Genomic DNA, 18,684 nt, shown 5'->3' with positions numbered 1-18,684 from the left:
AGCTTGTCCTCCCAGGAACAGAAGAGCATGCTGCAGAGAACAGGCAAGCTACATTACTTACAATTCAGGAAAGACCAGAACACACGCACACCTCTACTCCAGAGAAGTTGTTTTCGTTTGGTATCAGATAAAACCCAAAGGATGAATAAAAGAAAGAAGGGAAGGTCAAGACTAATCCTTGTCCCATCAAATCAACGCTAACTGCTTTTGTGTTCAATGGAGTCAGGAGTTCGCCCAAGGTTTTCGAACAGTGACGTCCTCCAGCGGGGCAGTGGGGCCAGCTGTGAACAATAACAAGACCTGGACACAAATTTTGCAAAAGACAACAATTTTTTTAAAAGGAAAAAATAAGAAGGCTGTAAAATACTTAATTAAAAAAAAAAAAAAGAAGAAAAAAGAAAAAAAAAACACCTTTAGAAACAGGGCAGAGTGGCTCAAAGCAAAGCAAGTTTGATAGTGGATAAAGCACAGTGCCATTGACCTTAGAAGTCTATTGAAAACCAAGGCTGACATCTAGACACAGGTCTCTGGTGAAATGAACTGGGTAACCTCGGCTCAGTTTGGGGGTTTATGGTATGTGTGCGTGATAGTAACAGCATGACAGACCCTTCTTATGGGAAGCTCTGAAATGAGTGAGGGGAAAAGAGGGTCCTGACATAGAAATCCTTCCAGATTAGAGATTGCCAGGCAATCCAGTGTGAATGCAGAGATTTGCAAGCAGAGGGCAGTGTTTCATGCTAATAGTGCTAAGCAAGGGCTCATTCTTGAAGTGAATGCCTGGAAGAGTATTATAATGTCACTGTTGGCGTTGAGAATCCTTGGGGAAGGTCAGCTGCAGTTTGAGTCCCTGGAGAGTTCTGCTGCTATGGGTTCTCTTAAACAAGACCTTCATTTGGCAGCATTTTGAAGGCACTGGAACGCCAGATGTTGCCCCAAGCATTGTTCCTAGAGAAGTTGGTCCATAGCTGGAAGTCAGAGCTCCTTTTACACATGATGGAGGAGTCATCTCAGTGGAGGTAGGTAGGTTGATTCCATCGGTACCAAGATCTGTTTGCAACACAGGGAATAAGAGCTACAATTGCCATGTTGTTAACAGTTTCCCCTTGAAATAAAAGTCATTATTACTCCACTTGTAACCTTACTTTGACTTGGCAGCCAGCAAATGATCCTTTGCTCCTGTAGGAAGCTCACAGCAAAATCTTCCACTGTGCTCGTGATTTCACATACTACCTGGCTGTTGGACTTCCTCCATGTAAGAGGAGGTCTGATTCACGGCACAGGATGATCCATGACTCAGAAAGCCCAGCAGCTATGGGTAACGCCCTCTGCTCTCTGTTGCCTTCCTACTTACGCAGCACGCTTGGTGCGATGTAGCAGAAACTACAAGCGCAGAGAGGCCTGAGCAGCACAGACTGTGGCAGAGGCACGTTCAGTGAAATAACCAGAAGGGCTCTGGGCCCATACGTGTGGCTTAACGCTTTTGTAGCATCTAAAGGCAGGGCAGAGGAAAATCTTTGTTCTTGTTTCATCTGCCACTGTGGAACAGTTACTCTGCAGCAGAGCTCTCTGGGTGGCACCGCAGGAGAGAAAACTGGCTGTGGAGGGGGTTACCCAAGCAGAAGCAGCAAAATAAGCCTTCCTCTGCTTCCTCCACACAGAGAGTTAGTTTAGGACAGTCCTTATGGCCAGTGTTTCTATTCAGGTCTTTGGCTGCGCTTTTTTTTTTCCCCCTTTTTTCAACCAGCACAGTTTTTCAGGCAAAATTTGATTTACTATTTATCTTCAAGCAGAAAAATAGCCATATCCCAAGAAGCTTCAGGTTAGATGTGAAGCTTCATGTAAGAACGTGCCACCACGTTAGCTCCACATTGCTGGAGTCTCTAAGGGCTTGCACGTTCTTCTCTAAGGTCCCAATTGCTTGTCTCCCAAGCCCTCCGATGCCCTTGCCAAGGAGCGAGCTGTGGGCCCCCACTGCCTTACCCTGAAGAGTTGAAACCGGGAGAGTTCATTGCAGCTTTGGAGTTGCTCTGGGCTGTGCCGGGGCTGCTGGCATGGAGTGCACTGCCAGGGGACGAGGGCCTGCTGGAGTTCCCTGGGGAACACGATGATGTTACTGTGTAGCAGAGAAAGCAGAATAAGACTGGGATCTCCTTTTCCTGCCAAGGACAGCCCAAGCCCAAACACTTCCACCATATCTTGTACCCATCCTGTTGTTATCTGATTCACCGTCTGCCCTGCAGCAGCAAGGCAGAATCTGTGCCCCGGCGACAGAGAAGGTGGGGGTCTCCAGGACTGCTCTCTCTGTGAATCGCACTTCTCGAAGGAGATCTGACAACGTTTTGCTGAAGAACCCCCAGGCACTCCTCTCGTTGGGCTTCTAGGTGTGCCTGGCTCCCAAACCTAAACACCCCGTAAAATTTGCCTAGGATTATCCTGGGAATGTTATCATCCCCAGGAAGCTTTCCATGCCTTTGTTCCAGCCAAGAGAAAGACTCTGCTGTTCCTATCCCTTGTACACTGGTTATGTGGGGATACTTTCCCTGGCCAAACCCAAGGGTCTTATTAAGAGTGGCCTGCAAATGTGACCTAGAAACCAAGTAGTCAGAGAGCAAGAGCAGAGGAAGGAGGGAAGGAATGGTGAGTGAGGCAGGTTTCTCAAGGCTTACCAGTCCCAGGCATGGTGCTATGCACCGGATTGACGGAGAGGGGCCCCAAGGACCCTGAGGTAGAGACCTAGAGAGAAACAGAAGCAAACAGTAAGCAGTTGGCACTATGAGAGTATAGATCACAAAATGCCACTCCTTTCACATTCCCTTTAGAGTGTGCTGGCTCCTAGGCAGACTTCTTATCTACATCTGAGGCTCCCACAGATATTACTATTCATACTCTAGGGTAGAAGCACCATTCCCATATCCAGGGCCACGGAAAGAAACCACAATGAGTATTACATGTGCCTGACACTCCCTACACAGGTCTAAATTTATGGATCAGCTATGGAAAAGCCTGAAATTATCAAACACAAGCCAAACTTTCTGGAAGTCCTGAGATCCGGTTGGTAGGAGCCACTGCCCTTTGGATGTTTCAGGCTGGATGTTCCTAGTCTGAAACTTCCCAGCACACTCTGGTCTTGGGCACAAATAATCCCTTTTCCTTTAGGGAGTTCTTGATGGGTGAGAATTCTCAGGTGACAATTAGTAATTTGGTGGCTGCAATCAAAGCAAGCCTGGGGCATTTATTGTTCAACCGTGATACTTTAACTACAGGCAACAGGTTGTTCAGAATGACTGATGAGCAAAGGCATACTTTGTACAATGCATTCACAGGAAAACTATTCACCAAAGCTACTGCTTTAAAAATTCATGGCTTGCAAGCAGCATTTTGTGTTTGTGACTGTCGACCAAATGTGTTGTGCAACAAGCGACCAAACTTCTTGTGATGTTTTCCTGCCTTCTGATGGATAATTCCAAAACCCAGAAGACTTCAAGATAAAATATTGCTTGCGAATATGTGCTCTTCCTCCCACTCACATGTGCTCCAGCACTCATAACACCGTAGGGAGGTTCCTGCCACTTTTATATGTGGAAGCAACTAAGCAACTATTAACTAGCAGAAATGCAATAGTAGCTTATTATCCACGGTAGCCACTGATAGTAGGACACGCTTTCACCAACTCTCACAACAGTTTCTTGAAAATAAACTTGCCAAAATGTGAATGTACAACATGAAAGAAGGACAGCTAGCACTACTGGAGTGTATTCTGCATTTCTGCAAAGACGTAAAACAACAAACTGATATGTAAATGGTTACCATTAGGTTTCAGAGTTAACAACTAAATTGACATGAGTGGATGTAATTCTCATTCCATGGAATGCTGATTCCTCCTCCATTAACTTTGGAAAGCTTTTATTTACCAATCTCAGGGTGAAAGGTTTTGGGATAGCACCACTATTTGGATAAATTATCCTACAATTAAACTGACCTGTGCCTTCCAGGAAACTTGTGTTTTCTTTCTATTGATTTCATTAATAGAATAAAAAGAAATGTTCTGTAAATGCGGGCGTGAGATTCCATTCAAGTTAGGATGTTGAATATATGCCCAATCCGTGGCTAGCCCAGCTGTCCCTCTGCACACTCCTGCAGGTGTAATCCCCCCCTGGACTGTGGAGTGAGCTTGCAAGCAGCTCAGGGACTTGAACGTACAAGGAAATGTCTTGTCCTGTTTCCTTTTCCAGCAAACCCTGCTGCATTCCCCACCCCACCCTTCGCCTTTTCCCTTCTTGTCTGGGATGGCATGTAGAACTCCTTAATCCAAAATCTCTCACCAGTCTGGAATTGTAGATAGGTGATTTGATGGGGGATGGCATCGGGCAGCTGATCCGTTTTTCCTTCTGGCGCCGGTTGCAGAACCAGACCCGAACCACCTCCTTTTCCATGGAGAGCTGCTCTGCTATCAAGGATATCTCCTCTGAACTGGGCTTGGGGTTCTGCTGAGAAAGGGCAGGAGGTTAAAGAAAGCCCTGAAGAGCTGTAACTTACAGCATCAATGTACGCTTCTGCTGCTGGAAAGGCAGAGGACAAGGGTGGGGTTGGCTGTAAACTGGGGAGGGGAGAAAATTTTCTTCTAAGACAAAGGGTAAATATTTGGGTGAGAGATTATTTCTGTGAACCAGAAAGTGCCTCTGATTCAATGTCAAGTCTCATGGAATCAGTGGGGGATGAGTCACAGTACCTGGCCCTGTTATTGTATAAAGCACCATGCTCTTTGATCTTAACAGGACCCTAAATTATTGCTTGGGGGGAAGCTTATGGCTGGTGGTCTTCTTAGCGCTACACAGGACACACAAGCTCTGAGTGCTGTTTGTATGCCTACCTGCACCATCTCAGAAGAGCCATTTCTTCTCTTTCTTCCTCCATCCCTCATTTATAAAGGGAAATAATTGTACCTATCCTTTCTTCTGAGTCACTTATTTTCTGGTGTATTAGACAGCATTTAGCTCTATGGGTTTTGATCTGAGTTGGAGACTTGAGGGTCAAAAATACCTAGCACAGAGATGCCAAGACAGTTTTCCCATTACAAAGAATGCCTCATAGTAGCTAAAAACAAGGTGCCCATAATGACCTGACAATGATTGTCTTTTGTTCTCATTAACAGTCGTAGGAGGAAATTTTGATATGGTCAGATATGAGGGAGAAACCAAGAAAAAAGGAGGGCTGGTCAAAAACAGTTTTGATGAAAAATTCTCAATGGACAAGTTAGTCCTACTGATTTAAAGCTCTGTTTGCTCTCTAGTGATTTTTCTTGAAAATCTTGATGCTTAAAAAGTAAAAGGCTCCACTTCTGAAATGATTCAGCAGCAGTATGTGGAGCAACTAGTTCTGTGGTCTCACAAGACCTGCTTAAGGGGGGCATCCATTTCCGTGCTGCACCGTGGCCACACAGTTCCCGTGACATACGCCCGCAACTCGCAATGAGAAGAGGTGGGTGCAGGAGATCAGCTCTGGCGAGGGCACTGATCAGTGGAAGATGATGGGGAGGTGTGGTGATGAACTTGTAATTCCTTTAAAACAACATTTACCAAGGAAATAATTGGGTCTGATTTCTTTGGTTTTGACACTTTTCCTGTTAACCCCTTCAAGGGTTTTCTAACCTGCTATCAAAACAAACACAAAAAGAGATCTCCCTATTTGAGAATGCAGTGCTACTATGACCTAGCAAATGCCAGATGCAGAGAGAGTTCACAACACATTGAAAGATTTTCCCCTCACATCTTGAAATCTTTTCTCCAGCGTGGAGCGAATGTTGGTCTCAATGCTGGTTCGCTTCTTTCTTTTCCGTCCAAACATCTCATTCACTGAGGGGTAGGAATTGGAAGTGCTCATGGAAGAATCCAAAGGAGCAGATTCTGGGGAAAGGGAGGGGAAGAGAGATATTCAAGAAGATAATGAGTTCTTTTTATTCCTAGATCCTTTCTGGGAACTATGGTACCTCCTAAACTAAATAAAATGTTCCTACATTGCGGATCCTTCCTCTGATGGTGATTAAAATTGCTCCAACAGTCCTAAATCCATCAATGACCTTGTCCAAATCAGGAAACAAATGAAAGTGCTAAAATTTTAATCAATACACTATTTTTCCTTTTTCCAGCTTGATTTCCAGCCTGCTCTGATGGGGACCACGCATTTTCCAATGATTTACTTTCACACGGTTAAAGATGTTGACTTACACCACCGGGATCAGGCCTCCTGTAGCTGAGACACCTCCTGACACAAATTGGTCAAACGTGCAACTCCCGAAGCACATGAGGCTAATGCCACTCCTACAGTGGCTTGCAGCCAGCAGAGGACACCAGCCCAATACTGCTACTACTGAGGATTCCCCTTGCAGTGATACCTTCTTTTTCTAATTACTGCTCATGGACTGATCTCTGAGCACTTTAGGAATCCCTTCCTACTCTTTCCAGTTTACACAAGGAGGGACTGAATGGACGAGCCCAGCGATTTGCCCTAGGCCATGCAACAGAGCAAGAGGCGATGCAGGAAGGGACTGCCCCAGACACCAAATTGCAATGTGAATCCCATATTGCCAGAGAGAAAGGACAGATGTGGTTTGATATCTAGGCTGCTATGCAACCCGCTGTGTGATCCACAGAGGAAAGCAGCCTGTTACCAGCCCAGCCACAGCTCTGAGAGGTCTCAGCTCCAGCTCTGATTTTCCTGGCTTTTATTGGAGGTTCCCGGATGGATCCTCTCGTCCTGGCCAAGACTGGTGGCGTTTCTGCATGTAATGTCACCTACCTGCGTCACTCAGCCACTTCTCCAGCAGAGGTTTGAGCTTGCACATATTCTTAAAGCTCAGGTTGAGAGCCTCGAAGCGGGAAATGGTGGTCTGGCTGAAATCATTGCCATAGAGCTTCCCCATGGCAAGTCCAACGTCACCCTGCCAGAGAAGATCCGAATCACAACATGAGCTCAGAAAAAACCCTCACAGCTTCCTGCTGTCAGACCACCTCCCAGGCTGCTTCCAGAATAGGTGCAGCCTAGTTTCCATGACTTGCCTTCCAGAGAAAGTGACTTCTCTTCCCATGGGAGTCTGCCCCACACCCCTGAGCCTTTGTGTATTGAAGAAGGTGCAGAAAATGAGGTCATGGTAACGATGTATTAGGAAGGGTTTCTCTCTTTATGTGTTTGGAAGGGGAAGCTCCAAAGAAAGCCAAACTGTATCCAATCCGGCCCTTCCTCCATCCACTCCTCTGCCACAAACTCCCCCAGCCCCACATGTCCACATCACAAGCGACACCACCCTTCCCATTGACGAGGCTGCTCACCTGCGTGAACCCCAATTTGATTCGCCTTTGTTTGAAAGTCTTAGCAAACTTTTCCAGCTCCTCCAGGTCACTGGGTTCCTCAGATGCTCCTGATGGAGTTAGGTGCTTTGCCACTTGCAAATGCTGGGGTACGTCCAGGTGGGGTTCAACCGATGAGCCAGGGAGTCCAGAACGGCCCACAGCCTGTCAAAACAACAAAAGAGATGCATAGAGTCACAAGACTAGAAAAGCATACCATTTCCTCTGCCATTTGCCCTTAATGAAGCAGCACTTTTTGTAGATGGGTGCTTCTCAGGGTGGGACTGTATGTTGGACTGAACATTGAGGCAAGTTACCTGTGATGCCAGGCTGGGTCCCGGCTGGGAGAGGAGAAGGCTGCCCTGTTGCTGAGGGAAGGAGAGGATGTTTGGCTGCAAAGCTGAGGAGAGAAAGAGAGATGCATTTGATCAGACCAGCTCCTTCATCAGCACCTAGGCAGCTGAACATCACTCTGCACAGGAAAGACTCACGAAGCTCTGAATGGAAAACATCAACCAGCTCTTGTTCAAAATATGAGAATTTTGGCCATTGCAAATGTGGATGGCTCTGAGTTGGACTATGAGAAAGGAAGGGTTCTTTTCACAGCTTTTTAGCCTGAAAGGGATTATTACAATATGATATAGGTAAAATATCTCACCCACTGATTCCTGCCTGTAGCTCATTAACCTGAGGTTGAACTAGGGCATAGACATCTAACTTTGATTTTAGACGCCAAGCAGCAGAGAATTTACTACATCCTTAGTGGTGATCTCTCCCAGTGCTTAATCATTGTAGCTATTAAAAAAAATGTGCATCTTATTTCCAATAGAAGCTTTTCTGACTCCAACTTTCAGCCACTTGATCTTGTTAAAAAAATCCTGATCCTACAGTTAATCTCATGAGCCTACCCACTCTGCTTTCTACTATACATTTCATTTTGAAGTGTCATTTTGAAGCCACCTGACCCTTTCTTTTCTACCCCACTGTATTTCAAATAAATTGAATTTCTTTTGGAATATATAAACTGACACAAAATGATGAAAGGAAAAAAGAAGGGAAATCTATAAAACTAACAAAAACTAGTATTTATGGAGACTGCGTAATTGTTTAGTTGACAAACTGCCAAGTACAAGCCTATATCTCTTACAGGGAATGTCCTAAAGGATTAAGTAGCGACCAAAGCAGTGTAGTTCCCTAGAAATTTAGTTAGGTTCTTCAAGTCTGTTGTGGGTGAAGCCTATAGAATTTAGTGAGGATTTATAACCTTTCTTGAGGCAATCAATATATTCTATTGATTGTAACTGACAATTATAGGGAAAACTATAGAAATTTATGGACTTCTGCTAAAAAAAAAAAAAGGAAAAAAGATCATCTCCAGAATCAATCACTCCCCCCTCTCTCTCTTTCTGTCTTTCCTTTTTTAATTTAGATCTGAATGTGCAGGATCCCATTTATTTATTTAGATTGGTGTTTCAATAAGCCTTCTGTAATGCTGGAACAACTTTGAATTTCAAATGCAGGCTGGTAATGAGGTGCACATTTTTAACAGTGAAGGTAATTAATCACTGGAATGGCTTGCCTAGGGACATGGCGGATGCTCTGTCATTTGGAGTCTTTAAAATCATGATTGAACACCTTTGCAAAAGCTAAGCTCTAGCTCAAATGAAAATTACGGACTGGATTCAGGAATCACTGGTTTGACAGCTGATGAGACCAAGGCTGTGTTTTTGTAAGATGAAGACTTCAGCAGCAATATTTTGGCTGACAGTATTGCCAGCATCTACCTGGCTGCTTGTTTCCACCTTTACAGCATAGAGCTCTCACCCCCTTATTCAAGCGTGCCAGCATTAGGTGTTTAAAGGGCTGCGCAATGAATCACATCAGGGCATAATGCATCAGACCTGGCAACTTATCTGGCTTAAAAACAGCTTTAAAACACTAAACTCAAACCAAAACCTGTGTCCTCTTGGAAAGGTTAAGCCCACAGCCAAGTCCCTTTGGCCATGAAATCCATGAACTGATGTACCCATCAGTCAGAACTCGGGGAACATTGAGGGTGTTCCCATAACGGCCCAAGGGACAACTTCAGGAATATTTTGTGCATCTCTTCGGTATGAAGAACGGTCCATCTGTATCTGTACCAAACAGCTAATTCCACAAAACAAATCTGTGCCTTCACTTTCACTCCCCAGTGGCTGTGCATGCACACAGCAAAGGGTCATTAAAACTTGGCAATCGTCTATTCAAATGGAAGTGCTCTTGCATAAAGAGCTGGCTACTGGCCAGAATATCCAGTCTTCATCAAGTCTGGAACCAAAAAGGGTCATGGCCAAACAAATGGCCATCTGTTGGAGGGGTTATAGCTGCCAAAGGAAGTCACATAACAGAAGAAACTCTAAATCTATAAAAGGAAGCAAGTTCTGTTTTCCAGTATAATGTGTTTCCTATTACACATGAATAAAAGCAGATGGTAAGCAATAGATTATCCTGACCCTGCCATTTCAAACAAATTAATTCTCGATTATTGTTATATATACATCAAGTAGTTTCTTTATACATCACTCAGCATCATTTGGCAGAGAGAAGAGCTTATATACTGTCAATGAGAAGTAGGTTTCCCACTTGCCTACAATACAATAGTTTTCTTTTGAGGCATATGTACCATTGCATTCAAGCTGCAGAGATATTAAGATTTTAATTCTGAATTTTCATTCATACGGAGGGACCTCTGTGCTGGAATAAATCAAGAATGTGAGCAAAGGACTGAAGTCCCTTTGCCTCTGTCAGGTTAGGGATCAAAGACTATGTTTGTCTGTCCACAAGCAGCATAAAAATCAATGGCATGCCTGTATCCCAGTTGTTGGAGAAATGCCATAAAAAATATCGGCAGTAAAAATAGGAACACAAGGACTTTCTCAAGCACTGAGTTCAGTCCCTCAGTCCTTTCATCCCTTTCATGGAGCAGATTACACTGTGTTTCAGAAGTAGTTAGACCTCCTGTCCTCTCCTGTCCCATGGCTTGGAGCGAGATTTGGGAACAACCACTGGCAACTCCAAACCTCTCAACTCTCATCCGCGGGTTGCTCCTGGCTAGTTAGACCTGTTTGTTCTAGTCCTTCCAGCATCGTTCTTCCACCAGAGCAGCTCAGCTCCTTCCCTGGATTTACTCTCCCTCTAAGGTACTTCGGCAGATCAGCTCAACCTCTCATCAGTTATCTGGAAGAAATGAAGAGTGCCAACCCAGCGAGGCTGGGAGCCCAGGCAGGCTGCAACTGCTCCCCAAGGAGCAGGCTCCTTGCTGTTTTGCTGAAAGCCAAACAGATGCTGTCCTGAATTTCAGAGGTGGGATCCCTACCAGGTCTGCAAAGACTGGCCCCAAGGTGGCACTCTCGGCGCACACAAGCCACAGATGCCAGGAGCACCTCCTGAGCTGGACCCTTCCCAGAGCAACTACTGGGATCATCATCCCAGGTGCGGGAACCAGCACAGGGGGAAGAGCAGGGGAAAATGCAGCTGGTAACATAGCGGGGGAACAGACATCATCATGCTGGGAAAACGTCACAGACCAGATTAAAAGCAATAGTCATGAGGAAGGAGGTTTTTCCTAGATATGTATCTGCTTATAACAATGCCCCTTTCAGCTTTTATTGCTCTTACCTTGTTGCCCAGCCTGAGACTGAGACAGAAGAAACTGGGGAACTGACTGCATATGACCAGGAAGCAATACAAGCTGCTGCAGGGTGTGAAGAGAGCTCATATCCTACAAGGAAAAGCAAAGGGAACAAGAAAACTCAGAGATGTCTGCTCTTCACACAGCATCACCTCTCCTATAAAACTTCCCTGCTCTTTTATACTGTCCTTGACCCCGTTCACGCTTTTCATTTAATTGCCAACACACCGGATTAGTGTAATTCATGCACTGGAGAGCTACAGATCCAGAGGTACTCCAGATCTGAAGTTTTCAGCTGTATAAGAAGAATTCCGTGCACACACAGACATCCACATGGAGAACTGCCTACTTTTACCTGAAAAAGTCAGTTCTTGAAAATGACATTTTTGAGGTACTGGCAATTAAAACCTGGTTGTTAGAAGTAACAGTGAAACCTCTTGGATTTCAGTTTCTTCCAGATAATGTATTTCCAGAGAGTGAACTCCCTAAAATTACACAGGAAAGTGAAGCTGACTGTCCCATGTTGCAAACACCAAGAGCCTACTTTCCACAGAAGGCTGATTTCCCATCCAGCCGTGTGCTGAGATGGGAAAGAAGCAATACCCAGCAGCACCTGATTCTCTGCACCAACAGCAAACGCATTGCAATGGGCACAGTGGTCAGATGTGAAAATGTTTCCTGTTCTTTGCCACGTAGCTGCCAGGAATTCCCCTCCCCTGCACTGAGCAGAGCAGGCAATAGGTACTGAGAGACGAGGACTACATCCTAGCGCTCTTTCACATTACTGGGGTCCCAGCCCCAGGTCCTTTGTTGGGATTAGGGGATAAGAGTTTGCATTTGCTTGGGACAAATACACACACCCCCAAAAAATGCCCCAGTAAGACCAACTCTCTTTAGAGGTACATTTTTAAAAGAACTCATTACTCAATAAGATGAGCTCTTTGAGCTTCTCAAGAACTGTTTTGAAGCTTTGGGGAAATTGAACAGTCCCCAAATTGTGTAAGGGACCTGAATACCCCGCGGAAGAATGAGGGAAGAGATTACTGAGCAGCTGCGTGGCCTTCTGGCATCTAACTCCCACTAGAATTTAACAAGAGTTAAGTGCTAAACTCCAATTTTTTTCCTTAGGAAAAAAAAATTCCCTCAAGGAATTAATGTCTTCTCTGGTGTAAATCAATTTCAGGCAACCTATTCAAGGATGGCCACAGTGGTTAAGATCAAGGGTTAATCTAGCCTAGAATCCTATCTCCGACAATGGCATTAACCAGACGTTCATGAAAGAGGAAGACCAGGGCAAGCATATCTAACACTTCCCCTTGGTGTTGTCTCAGCCTCCAACCGAAAATACAATTCAAGGGATTTCCTGAGCATGGTGTGGTTTGCCTACTTAGTAAACCCCCAAAAGAAATCTTTTCCAAGTACATGTCCAGTCTACCTTTGAACCCATGTAAAACTTTCTGCAGGAAAGAGGCTGAGGAGGAAGCTGACTTTTGCCAACGCAGATTCACTTTTCCATTTTAGTGTCCATCACACTCTCAAGCCTCCTTTTGCCACTGTCAAAAGGCATACGTAATTTGGCAAGTGTCTCAAACCCAGTCTCTTCTCCGGAGGTTCACTAACCAGTGCCATTTCAGAATTCTGGATCCCTGAAGCAGCGAAGTCACTTACCCCCGCGATTTGGCTTCCGGGCATCATCGATGATCCCTGCACAAGGTGACCTGACCTAGGGGGGATTGTAGATTGCAAGGAGTCACTGAGGTCTTCGGTTTTAATCTGAAAAAGAGCAAAGTAACTGTAGCGTTAGGGAGCAGAGACAAGGGGATGCAGGAGGTGCGGGGCAGTTAGGAGTCTGAGAGGCTGGAAGGGATCGGGAAGGGGCTCCTTTCAGAGAAAGTTAGAGGTCAGGACTCACTGCTTCCATCCCTGGCTTTACAGAAAGGCATGGTCGTTCCCCACTTCTGCTCTCCAGTTTATAACATGGACATAGGTTTCCTGCTCTGCCAAGCCAAGGGGAGGCTTGCAGTTTGCTCAATTAAAACGCATTTATTAAAACACTTTTGGAAGTAACCAAGTTCCAGTGACTTAGCAAGGTTTAAAGCATGCGAGTGCTTTCCTCAGACAAAACACTGAGGCATTTTGTGGAGTTATGAGACATGAAGCAATTCTCCTTTACAGATCACGACTCACAACCCGATGGCAGGGTTGGCTATAGATAGCCTCTCATTTTGTTCTGCAGGTAGCAGAAAACAGTACAAGGGAATGGGAAAGGGAAGGTCATGAAGTGAAAGACCTCAAAAAGCAGTGTAATCTTCCAGACTTGAACACGCAGCACCCCAGGCACCAAACATACTTGCTCAGCTTCTACCAGAAAACAACAAGAAATTGTACTGATCTGGCAAGGAAAAATCTGCTTCCTTAGCTAGAACAAGCTGTGGGGAAAGAACTAGAAAACTTCACAGGTGTCAGCCCTTTGTCCAGTGGTCATTCTGACCTACTTTAATGTTCAAGAAAGATTCCTGTCTACAAAAAAAATCATGATTTCTGAGTCCACATTCTTAAGAGAAGAATTTACCCTGGGACCAGACCTGAATCCTTGTGTCTGGTTTATTCCATAGTCTCCATGTTAATATCTAACATTGCTACTACATTTAAAAAAAAGCAAAAAACTGTTACATCACTTCGTACTAGCTGGAATCCTTTGGTAAGGCTGACTGGGACAGGAGAGAGGGGAACCTGCGGAGAGTTTTTAGGTTAATTCCTGAAAGCTGTCTGAGGAGTGTCTACGTGCAGATGCCACGCACAGGAGACAAAAGTCATACAGAGCTCTTATAACACATTTTCTCTAAGAAAAGATCCAAGCAAACAATTTCCAAACTTAGGCTCAAGTTTTTCCTGAGCGTGGGAATGCCTGGAACAAGATTCACATCATCAGTCCCATTCCTCATCTAAGCCTTTCCAGTGCAAGAAGAGGCTCCAGTTTCCACAAACTGGAAAAACCAGGAGGACACCAGAAAGGACAGGTCTTGAAAACACTGTCCACGGGCTCAGCATTGCAGATTCACTCTTACTACTAGGGCTGAACCTCACCATCTCCCATGAAATTACAGCCGAGCCCAACATCCCCCAGAAGACAAGCGGAGTCACGTTTGCCAGGGTTTTGCAGTGCCAATGTGGACTTTAGGTCATACAACCTCCTACCAGCAGAGGGGGACAAGAAATTCAGCTTCTAAAAACAATGGCCCAAGCGAATATTTTTGGTTGAGGGAGGTTTTATTTCAATTTGGCTAAAGCAAACAAATACACAAATCTCCACAGGAGCAAGAGCAAAGGAGAAAATGTATCACAAGAGGCTCGCAGCTGCAGTGCAGGGAGCTGGCCCTGTAACATTAACCTCTGCATTTTGGAAGGTGCTACGCAGCGGGAAGAGAATTACAACATCTCTTTTCATTGCAACTATAGCTCTGGACACTGCTAAAACTAATTTTGCAATAATACTAGCTCCTTGCAATAAGTTATACATGCTATGAATTCCAGTTCTTTCCTACCTTTCAGGTTGGCATGATCATCCCTCTTAGCCTGGCGAAAAAAATCAGATGGAAAGATCTTCTTGACCACTATCAATGCGGATAGTGTCTAAGTTACTCAATGTTAGACAAAAGGCTCAGGAGAACACACCGTTACCCCTGAGCCATCCAGCCACTGCAGGCAAATGGTTTTATGCGCGTTTTTCTTTCTGAGGGTGCATTAAAAAAAAGTCATCCGAGCCAAAAAGTAAAAATAAATATAAAAAATAAATAAATTACCCCTGCTTGCAATTCATTTATGTCTGCCTGGCACAATGCAGTCATCCAAGTCTGAACAGTCCCAAAAAGAAAAGATATCCACGTCTTAGAGAACAAGGCACTTGATCCCGCCTAAGTTATGATCCCAATAGGAGTGGAGTGTTGAAGAAGCACGAGCCATTTCTAAACTGAAATCAATTTTTACAGCTGCCAAGCGGAATGATTTGGAAGCATTCCAGGGTGAAAGGGGTGTGTAGCTGCATCCCAGCATCACACAATATGAGAACGGGAGGTGGGTTTGGCAAAGGACCGGTTCCCAATTTAAAAACAACAACATCTCCCACTGCTCCTTCCCCCGTCCCTGGAATTCTCTGGCTCCCTCCTGCGCAGTGGGCGGGAACCTGGGTGTTCTTGACAAAGCCTTCTCCCCTGCACCTATTTTCATTGGGTTTAGGCTCAAATTTACCTCTCCCTCCTCTTCCTCTCCCCAACAGGCCTGCAGCTGGCTAATTGTTCATTAGCGAGAGTTCGGGGTATATCCAAAACTTTTGGGATGGTTTATGCAAATCCTGCACCTTCATTTTTTCCCTGGCTAAACCGGCAGTATTACCAACTGTACATTAAAAAAACCAAAACCAAAAACCCCAAAAAACCACACACATTGTGGGCGAGGCCACTCAATATCATGAGACTCCCTTAAAATAATGTAAATTTCAAATTAATAAAACAAGGGGAGGAGTTGCCTTCTCCTTTCCCAGTGCATCTGACTCGTATTTGCAGGCATTTTCTACTAATATGAGAAAAGTTTTCTTTAAGGAACCGAAAAAGGTTGAAACTATCACAGAATGACCTCACGTAGGTGTTTGATGCGAACCCTGCTAAAACATTGCAAGTGAGCAACAGTGGTTTAGTTAAAACCAGAACCAGATCCCACTGTGGTTCCTCAGGACCTTGGTTTTACAGGACGATCAGAGGGGGAATGGGGAGCAAGAAGTCATCGAGAGCAAACCTAAGTTTCTTCCCATTGAATTTGCTTTGGGGAAATAACGCTATCTAAGGAAAAATGAACTTGTAAAACAGCGGGACTGAGCAACGCGCTACAAACACATCCTGCTCACTGACAGCTAGGGAGAGGTGCGGAGCCTGGGTTGCCAGCTGGGAATCTGCAGGCACCTTCTTCCCCCTGGGCTCGAGGGGAGTCTCCGGGCAGGGCTGGGAGCAGCTCCGAGCTCCTCCTGAGGAGGTAACGGCAGGTGGCGGCACCGGTGCGTAGAGCTACCTAGGGCTGCTCCGGGCTTGGAAAGGAATCGCACTCGCAAATCTCAAGTGGGATGTTTTCACAGCCTTGAAATAGGGTCAGCTGCCCCCAAGCAATCAGAGTGAAAAACACAGGAAGGGTGACTGGATGGAAAGAGAGTCCTTTCCTTAGTTGGCTAGGACATCTGCTGGGCCTGGCCAAGGATGGATTGTTTCTTACCTATCTCTGGCCTAAAAACAAAAACAAAAAGCAAAACAAACTAAGAAACATATTGAGGGCGATGGAAAATGATCAAAGCTCTTCAGCTTGCTTGCGTAACCGATTTGTGGAAGGTGTTTCATAAACATTTCATAAGAAGGAGAATTATGAAGAAAACATCTCCCAACCTGCCTGCAATTACTGCACAAACTCTTCCTTACCAGTAGGAAGAAGGGGAGGAAAAAAAAAAAAAAAAGTACATCTGTTTTGTAACTGATCTGTGAACTTTTGGCAAACATTCGGCTCATGAAAACATCCTGCAGACATATTGCAAAGCTGTAAAAAGCCAGCCTTACATGAGGAAGTTGGAAAGATTCACCTTAGCAGCTCCGATTTCACCACGTGGAAGGCCATACCCTTCCGACAGACAGACTGACCGACCCACATTTGATTCAGTGGACTGACGGTCGGATCCCATTTGTTGGGCAGGACTCTGGCTGCAGCCCTCCTCGTCTAAGCCCAGCTTAGGGTCACTGCTCACTGGTAATCTGAATTGGTCTTCCTCATCTATTAGACACCAAAGCAGGCAGCCTGAATGCAGCCCCAAGACACCTGCTTTTGATGAGCACTTCTGATGTAATGTAAGCACCGCTCCGCCATCCTCTTCACAAAGGGGACCCACCGACTGATTCAGCACCCAGAGCCTCGGATGCTTTCCCCAAATCTAGGTAAGAGATCCCCGTACCCTGCGAGAGCGAGGCCGTTAAAGCCATGTCAGCCTTCTCCAGTACCAGTTATTAGGCAGGAACTGTGGTCGTTATTGTAAGATAGAAGACAATTGTATTTGTTGTGTAGTTTCTATTTAGACGGTAACCTCTTTGAAACAGATATGTATCTGCCTTCGTATCTGGCTTATCTCATAGTCAGCAAGTCACAACTGTTTAAGAGTTTGACTTACTCATATCCCTCCCTCCCCTCGTTGCAGAATGGTAAGGCTATTTCACTGGATAGAGGAGGATCAGGTGCACACAGACTTAAGAGAGTCTGAGCCAACTGCCCCTCGCTGAAAACGAACAGCACGGTTCTTCCAGGGCTGAATCACTCCCAAAGCGCTACTCAGTACAACAGGGCTGTCTGAAGCTGCCCCAGAGTGATCTGCCCGAAGTCAAGGGAGGAAGTTCTATGGTAGAAACAGGTATCAAAGCTGGATCCAAGGCTATTGCAGTTAACTAAGCCTTCCCACCTTCCAATGGCGTAAGTGTACTTCTCTGTGAATTACCCGCACACGTGGGCACCATAAAATAAAAGACACACTAATAATAAATTATAGCAATAATAATAATGGGCTTGCAATTACTATTTCCACATGTACTATCCTGCATGTACGGCAAGGCTTAACAGACACCCAGGAAGAAACCAGAAAACCCTTATGTCAATGCAACGATATTCACCCTATAACATTTGATATCCTTTCACACTGAAGAGTGGGATTTTTCAGAAGCTGTCAGCATGACAAAAGGGGAGTTAATCCCACGCTGAATGCCTAAAACTCAGCAATGACAGAACACTGAAAAATTAAAATGTAATCCCTAACCTCAACACACCTGCATCACAGCTATATGAGGCCTTTGAGTTTATTAACTGAGGCCTGATCTGATATGCTTTATCCTCTGAGCTTCAGCTCAGGATGTTAATAGTTGTGCCTTAGCTGTAGTAAAAGTGGGGGTGGGAAATAAAAACTTTAAGAACAACTGAGCTACATGCTTCACAAAAGAAAACTAACAGAACCACACTCAGCTTTACATTCAGGGGCTTTCTGATGCAGCATTTCCCTAGTGGTTTTGCTTTTAAACAGAGAACAGGAAAAAGAAAGAAGTCACCCATCTCCTCTGTGCTGAACGATAAACCTCAAAATGATGACGTGTAGCACAGCAGGCTTCAAAAGCAGGCGCTGAGCAAGGGAGTGGAGAACCAAAACCAGAGGTGGGAAGAGCACCTGCCCTGGATGGCCACGCTCATATCGGTGCCTGCTCAGGTAGGCGCGTCCTGACGAAGGGCTGCTCTCCGCATTAGAGACTGTGGCCTCTGCAAGAGCATCAGGAGCACAGAAGCCAGCTAGTGCTTTCGTATGGTGATCTGTGTTCAGGGAGCACAGAACTGGCAAAAAGATACTGCAAAGCAACAATTTACAGCATCTTCGCTCTTACTGTTGGTACTCAGGCATGTGGTACCTTCTCTGCCAAGGCCTGTGGACATGCCAAATTGGAGGTATTTAAAAAAAGGGGAGGGGGAGATGGCATTTTCTTGGTCAGAATGGTGAGAACCTCCAAACAAAGCATGGAAAACAATTTTACCACCATTAAGGCTGTGATTTCCCTCATGTCTCCATTCCAGGATTCTCCCTGCCCATTCCTCCCTAGCCATCCTCAGCCC

General features: G+C 45.2%; 1 protein-coding gene across 2 annotated transcripts in view; it reads right to left on the bottom strand.

Annotated features, from left to right (window-relative positions):
- Nucleotides 1-317: 317 nt before the first annotated feature.
- The window catches only part of POU2F3 (POU class 2 homeobox 3), a 42,786-nt gene continuing 24,419 nt past the window's right edge, over nucleotides 318-18,684 (bottom strand). The window contains exons 5-14 of one of the 2 annotated variants that reach the window (XM_076358393.1): nucleotides 12,682-12,786; nucleotides 11,001-11,103; nucleotides 7,661-7,743; nucleotides 7,326-7,508; nucleotides 6,796-6,937; nucleotides 5,767-5,903; nucleotides 4,323-4,484; nucleotides 2,667-2,733; nucleotides 1,981-2,113; nucleotides 318-1,047 (exon numbers count right to left, since the gene is read on the bottom strand). In XM_076358393.1, the coding sequence (XP_076214508.1) occupies nucleotides 1,008-1,047; nucleotides 1,981-2,113; nucleotides 2,667-2,733; nucleotides 4,323-4,484; nucleotides 5,767-5,903; nucleotides 6,796-6,937; nucleotides 7,326-7,508; nucleotides 7,661-7,743; nucleotides 11,001-11,103; nucleotides 12,682-12,786 (1,155 nt within the window). In that variant the 3' untranslated portion in view covers nucleotides 318-1,007. The remainder of the gene's footprint in view (nucleotides 1,048-1,980; nucleotides 2,114-2,666; nucleotides 2,734-4,322; nucleotides 4,485-5,766; nucleotides 5,904-6,795; nucleotides 6,938-7,325; nucleotides 7,509-7,660; nucleotides 7,744-11,000; nucleotides 11,104-12,681; nucleotides 12,787-18,684) is intronic. The other variant, XM_076358394.1, reaches the window with a different exon arrangement.

The sequence above is a fragment of the Aptenodytes patagonicus genome, chromosome 23, assembly GCF_965638725.1.
Source record: "Aptenodytes patagonicus chromosome 23, bAptPat1.pri.cur, whole genome shotgun sequence".
Taxonomy (NCBI): Eukaryota; Metazoa; Chordata; class Aves; order Sphenisciformes; family Spheniscidae; genus Aptenodytes; species Aptenodytes patagonicus.
This window is presented reverse-complemented; position numbering and strand designations above follow the sequence as displayed.